Source organism: Pteropus vampyrus, unplaced genomic scaffold, assembly GCF_000151845.1.
Source record: "Pteropus vampyrus isolate Shadow unplaced genomic scaffold, Pvam_2.0 Scaffold82, whole genome shotgun sequence".
Taxonomy (NCBI): Eukaryota; Metazoa; Chordata; class Mammalia; order Chiroptera; family Pteropodidae; genus Pteropus; species Pteropus vampyrus.
The window spans coordinates 3,587,783-3,594,895 of NW_011888863.1; the positions used below are offsets into that span (position 1 = coordinate 3,587,783).

The 7,113-nt window shown below is 32.4% G+C and overlaps 1 protein-coding gene across 5 annotated transcripts in view; it reads left to right on the forward strand.

Annotated features, from left to right (window-relative positions):
* Positions 1–7,113, forward strand: part of MRPS35 (mitochondrial ribosomal protein S35) — a 37,678-nt gene that overhangs the window by 20,899 nt on the left and 9,666 nt on the right. For 4 of the 5 annotated variants that reach the window (XM_011363110.2, XM_011363109.2, XM_011363108.2 and 1 more), the window contains exon 7: positions 1,094–1,163. The exons of the other annotated variant lie outside the window; for it this stretch is intronic. In XM_011363110.2, the coding sequence (XP_011361412.1) occupies positions 1,094–1,163 (70 nt within the window). The remainder of the gene's footprint in view (positions 1–1,093; positions 1,164–7,113) is intronic. 5 annotated transcript variants of the gene reach the window in all.

The following is a 7,113-nucleotide window of genomic DNA, read 5'->3' on the forward strand; positions in this document are numbered from 1 at the left end:
AAAATCTAATAATTCACAATGAAAATTCTTAAACATGGAAATTTAATTTACTAAGGTACTTTCATAAATAAGAATTTTAGTGCTAGCAAAGAAGTTCATAAGTGCAGTATTAAATTTATGTGAATTTATAAATTAGGTCATTTGAGGTAAAGAAACATTATTGGTATGTTTTTCCTAAATGATTATTTTAGTTCCAGAATTGCACTTTGGTCATTTCTAAATTATGTCAAAATATAAAAGACCTGCCTTTAGAAAAAAAGCAAGTGAGCAAATATCCTCTCTCCCTCCCTATCACAGTTTCAAAGAATTTGGAGGTATTGATGTCAACTAGGTTTTATATCCTGTTTAGTGGTGGGAAGAAGGAGCATGAAATGTGAGAAGGCAATAGCATAGAGGTGGAAAGAGCTTGAGAACCATGATTTCAGATTATTACTGTCTGAGGGGAAAATAGACTTGAAATATATTAGTAATATTCTTTTTGCTATCTTTAGAAAATGTGAAATATTGTGTTTCAGTTTGTGCAACTTAAAAAATACCTTTAAAATGTTATTGTTTGCAGTCCTGTAATTGTAATGTAGCTTTTTCCCCCTAAGTTTACAAATGTCAGTGTGTGTATGTTTTATGGTAACAACTACTTATATAAGTAGAGAACGGTTAAACTTAAGTATAAACAAAGTCATGGTTTTATTGTACATTTAAAGAAATTATAATTCCTTCCTTTTCTATATTATTTTGTTAACCTAAAAACTAAATATACCATCTCATGTTTATGTACAAGTTTTACCTAATATTAGATAATTAGTTCTATTTAAAATACAACAGCAGCAACGTATCATATAGTGGAGCTCATTTTTAAAGAATTGGCTCTGGGCAAATCAAGATGGACATTTAGATTAGCATCTATCATCAGTCTGTCTCAAAGTTTTCAATCTTAAGTCTTGAACTACATAGATTAGTCTTATTCTAAGAACAAAATTTTCCTAAAGCAGATAGGGAATACTTGAATATAAGTTATCCTTTGTATTTAATATTTGTATATTTTGTAAATCTGTATACTGAAGTTTTAGAATTTTGACTTCTCTCTCTTTTGAAGGTGCCCTCTAAAGAGACAGAATTATGATTATGCAATGTATCTGCTAACAGTTTTATACCATGAGTCTTGGGTAAGTGACTGTGTGTGAATGATTAATCTTTTTGTCAGTGTAATTTAGATGATATTTTAATCTTTCAAAGTAGTCTGTGTCTATCAAACACTCAATCGTGTGTTTAATGAACCACTAGCTATATCAAGGATATATGAAATGTTATAGATAGCTTCTACTGACATTGAAAGTGAAGATCTTGAAATAGATTATGCAGTTCATCTCAGGATCTTATAGAAATAACATGACTAAAATACCCTTAAAATTCAGAGTTTCTGACTTTGGTTGGAAAATTCAGAACTTTAAACTTTTTTTTGTTTGTCTTTTTGACTTTGGCTGAAAGTTGGCCAAAGTTATGAAGGATAATCATTATCTGTATAACTTGAGAATTTATAATTCACCTTGCAAATAAACTGCAGAACAAAGCTCCAGAACTTTATACAAGGTATTTTAAATTTTTATTAAAATTTTATTAAAATTTTTAGTTAACATATAGCCTTTCATGTAAACATTTCACTGGTATACATTAGAGACAATTAAGGGCAATTAATTATTTAAATAGTATTAAAAATAGTCGTGTCTGACCGACTTTATTGAGTTTTAGTATAAGCATGTACATTTATAAGGAAGATTTTGCTATGCTTTAGCATCAACTCATTTGATTTAAAGTTGGTAACTAACATGTTTAGTTAGTTGTAAATGTTGTAAATATTATTTTTAACAATTAAAATAATTTTATATATGCATACAAATTAAGTTTTTTGTAGCTTGCCCAACAGACATGGGCTTCAATAGCATTTCATATTAGGAGCATTCGATTGAATGGAGATAGCTGGAGAACGAGTCACTTTCTTTAGGTGTTCAAAGGGCTGCATATGAAAGAGGGGTGAGATTTGTTTTTCATGACTTTTAGGGATACAACAAAGTAGGAGCAATAGTGAAATGGATTTCAATTCACTGAGTAAAAACTTTGTAAGAGAGTCATCTAAAGATGGAGTGGCCTACTCTAATAAGTAGAAAATGTTCTCTTGACTACTTAGTTGGGGCTGTGGTGAAAGGAACATATTCCTTGGATAGGTAAGTTGCATTAGATGTCCCCATGAACTATCGTAATTCCGTGAACACATGAAGCCATTCTCTAAACCTGCTCACATCATTTCATCGATATTAAAACAGTTATAGCACAGGAGGATGAGTGGAAAACAAAATTTCGTCACTAGGTTTGTAAAGAAGAAAAAGTAGCAGGTAGCTTTTCTCTTCTTTTGAGGTAGTCTAATTATTATAATTCATCTGGATTTTCTAGTTCCTGCCTTCAGGAGCAATATCATAGTAGCAGTTAATCTCTCCTTTCTGTCAATTGATTTTATAAATGCCTTTGGCTTAAGGTAATGACCAGCAACATGGCTGAATTAACTACAGCTGTATGGCTACCCTTAAAGAGTTAATACCAAACAATAAAAGCCAATTAGTTTTGAGACTCATTTTACCAGCAGCCTGTTAAATGAATTTACTCCTAAGGAAATGACAGGCATAAATAAATTCAGTGAAAGTTGACTTAACTGGATGTTTTTTGTGGTTCTGTTACATAGAATCCAAACAAGTTTGTATTCTGGATTCATGCAAAAAGCCTTTGATCTTTAATGCTAATTACTTTGATGCCAGAATAAGTAGCCACATACTTCTGTTGTAAACAGATATAATTAAAGAATTCCTATATTAAACTTGGCTCTTGATTCTTTCTAAACAAGTACCATCAGTGAAGAAGCTTTAACGGCAGATGAGCCGTGAAATTTTGCAGAGCTGGTGGAACAGAATTTTTATTGAATTGAAATTCCTTTTTTCTTTTACCAGCATGAAATTCATGCTTGAAATTGATGTTACCCTTGGTATTTAATTAAATATTTAGACAGCCCCCTTTAAAACCATTTCTTTATTTTTTAAGCTAGTTTCAGAGCATTTAATATGTAAGTAGTAAGTAGTGTTGAGAAGAAAGTAGTAGTTTTATGTAGCACACAGTACTGAAACGTCTCTGAAAAGGTGTTCAGTCTAAGGAAGTCACTGTTGTGTGCTCTTCAAAACAATTTAACTGTAGAAGTATCAAAGTAGACTTTAAAAAAACAGATTTCACAAAGCATAAACTTCAAGCAGAGAGGCTAGTAAGGCTTCAATGAATGATTATTGCAGTCCTAAGAAGGTAAAAAGATCTACATCAGACCATTTATACTTTAGCAGTTCAAAGAAGCAAAGAGACTTGAAATTTGTTTTAATATTCCAGTATTATACATTATTAGCATAAGAGTGAATTAAGTTTTAATCTTTAAATCTGTACAGACTTGGATTTGAATCCTATTATTGTTACGTGTGTAGCCTTGGCCATTTAACCTCTAATGCTCAGTTTTTGGATGGATTGAGAAGAATTTACATGAAATATCTGGCAGATAGTTAGTTAGCTCTCAGTATATGGTAGCTGTCAATATTGTTGTTAATATGCAAATGAAAGATTAATCTTAGAATTTTAAATTCATTTATTCACAATTTCTGTATACAGCTCACATTTCATTTGACAGAGACTTTATTCAGGTAGTCTGACCTGTGCCCTGTTGTATTTAAATTTTTAGAACATGTATCCTGCTCACATTCTAACATAACACAATAACAAAACTTCCTAAATAGCTTTGTTCCATGGTATTCTTTAAACCTTCCACAAATGATTTAGTTAAGAAATGATTGGATGAAACATTTTGCAAAGTAACTTGCACGAAAGATAGACTAAAACACTGACCCTGGAAGAAAGAAAAAAGCGCTTGCTTTCGAAAACAGAGATCTGATATTAAGTCCAAGGGTTCTTGGATGGTTTTGATATTCAATTACTAATGGTTGCTTTTTTAAATTTGAATTTTTGGCTATCTTATCTAGCTTTTATGATAGTCTTGATGCTAGTGAAAAATATATCTAGCTTTATAATAAAGTGGTTCTGAAAAGTCATATAACAAAATAATCTAAGTTGGATAGCTTCACACTCACTAAAAGAATTAATTTTTAAAGGAGACCTTGTTGCAAGTATTTCTGACAAAAAATGAATCTTTTTGCAGAGCCATTTAATGTTTGGTTTATAGGTTCATTGTGATTGTGCATGTTCATTACCAGGTTATATTAGAGAACTCTTGAACTGTGTTTGTTATTTTATTTACTCTTTCTTGCATTCAACAATGATTTTGTTTTTGTGTACATGATACAACAATAAGTATTTGTAGGCTATCAAAATGAATGAGCCTCTGCCTTTGAGTACTTTTACTTCTGGAAGGAATCGATGGTTATAATATATGTAGAATCAAAAGTTACCTGCGGATTTTCCCTGCAGGGGGTTGTGCCCCTAACCCCCACGTTGTTTAAGGGTCAACTCTAGTCTTTTTCACTAGATAATAAAGGTAGGAACATAGTATTGTGAGAGGCTCAGACAAGTATTAATTCTCCTTGGAAGCTTCACAGAAGTGGCGACTGCTTTTGGAAGATGAGTAGGAGTGTGAATGAAGATGTGGTGAATGAAGAGACGTGGGTGAAGGACTCTAAGCCTTGTGGGTTTACAGAGCAGGCAGAAGTTTGGTGTGGCCAGTGTGTAAGACTTAACAGGGCAGAGGTAGGAAATGAGACTGGAAAAGTAAGTCAGACCCGAATTGCAAACAGATTGTATAGCTTATTTACAGAAAAATATTGGCTATCCCAGCAAGACACATCTCTTTAACATGAAATGTCTTTATGCATAAACTTATGTATAAACTAATTATGCATATACTAATATTACAGTGTTTATTAAAGAAAAGCAACTAATTAAATACATTATTTGAACTCCCAGATTGAGTCTGAGCATTGATGGTAGACCAATAACAGTAAAGAGTTCTTACATGCTACCTTTTACTTGACTCCAGACAAATAGCACATCTGGCCTTTTTTAAAAAAGTGGTTCTGTGATGAGAGTCAACTGTCTGTCTCTGACTTTCTTTTTTTTCCTCTGTGCTGTCTCAAATGCTCACCTTGGATACCGAGTTGTATCCAGAGGTCAACATTGGGCTGAGGTAGCATTTTACTAGTTGTTTTTGAGAAAACACCTCTTTCACAGTGGTTTTAGTATTTATGAAAGAGTAAACCATCCTTATTGCAAATATCAAGTGTGCTTTCATTAAAATGAACTTTTAGTTGGTTGATGGGCAAATAAATGTTTACTGGTTGCCTGATATTCACTAGGTGTTGTTGGATATGGAGGTTAATGCCTAAGGGGAAAAACATTATGTCTTCTGTTGAGGAACACTAGTAGAAGCAAGTTGGTTTAGTAGTAAATATTAAAGTGTTATAAAGGTTGTATAATTTACTATTTTTTTATTCTTCACTATGGATATATTTCTTATATATCCTTAATGACTTTGATACCTGCTTTGAACCTCTTTTTTTAAATTGAGATGTAATTGACATATAACAGTTTCAGATATACATCATAATGAATCAGTGTATGTATATGTTGTGAAATGATCACCAAAATATGTCAAGTGAACATCTGTAGCCCCTCATTTTTTTTTCTTGTGATGAAAACTTTCAAGATCTACTCTCTCAGCAACTTTCAAATAGACAGTACATTATTGACTCCAGTCACTATGCACTATAGTACATCCCCATGACTTATTTTATAACTTGCAGTTTGTACATTTTGACCATTCTTACCCATTTTACTCACCCCTCTCTGCCAGGCCCCTGACAACCACTAATCTGTTCTCTGTTTCTATGAGTTCAGATTTTTTTTGTTCTGTTTTGTTTTGTTTTTTAGATTCCACATGTGAGATCATATGGTATTTATCTTTCCCTAACTTATTGCCCTTAGCATAATGCCCTTGAGGTCCATCCATGTCGAAAATGGCAGGATGTTCTTTATTATGGCTGAATAATATTCCACTATGTATATGCATATCATGTATTTTTTATTCATTCACCCATTGATGGACACGTAGGTTTTTTTCATGTCTTAGATATTGTAAATAACGCTGCAGTGAACATGGAGGTACAGATAAATTTTTGAATTAGTGTTTTTGCTTTCTTCAAATACCCAGAAGTGGAATTGCTGCACCATATTTAATTTTTAATTTTTGGAGGAACCTCCATACTATTTACATAGTGGTTATGCCAGTTTACATTCCCACCAGCAGTGCACAAGGATTATCTTTTCTCCACATCCTTTTCAACACTTACTGTTTCTTGTTTTTTGGATAATAGTCATTCTGACAGGTGTGAGATGATGTCTCATTGTGGTTTTTATTTCCCTTTCTCTGATGGTTAGTGATGTTGAGCACTTTTAGGTACCTCTGTATGTCTTCCTTGTAAAAATGTCTGTTCAGATTTTGGGCCCATTTTTTTAGCTGGGGTGTTCGTGTTTTTGCTATTGATTTCTATGAGTTCTTTACATATTTTGGATACTAGCCCCTTAGATATATATGAACCTCTTATTCTTTGTCTAGCTACTACTTTGCATAGGTAACAAATTATACTATTTTATTTTCTGTATTAGTCAGTATGGCACTTGACTACAGTTTGTCTTAGTCCATGTTTCATGTACTGTTTTCCCATGTATGTTTTGTCTAACTAATCCTAAGGCCCTCATTAGCATGCATCTCACCTTATTGTATTTTGTTCTTCAGCGTATATAGATCAGTGCTAGGTAACAATACTAAAAGTGCTATTCTTTTGGATGTCTGTAAATAGACTTTTGAAGTAGAAGGTTTTCAATGTGGTAAGGTGATAAGTAACAAATTCCCTTTTCAGTAATATAAAACAGCATACTTGTTAGATGCTAGCAATAATTTAGCTTACTGGTATATATTATTATTATCTGTTAATAAAATTATTAATAATCAGTGATTATGCTCAATTTTTAAGAAATACCTTTGTAACAGTTTAGATACTCAGTTTTCATGGACGTATGATTTGG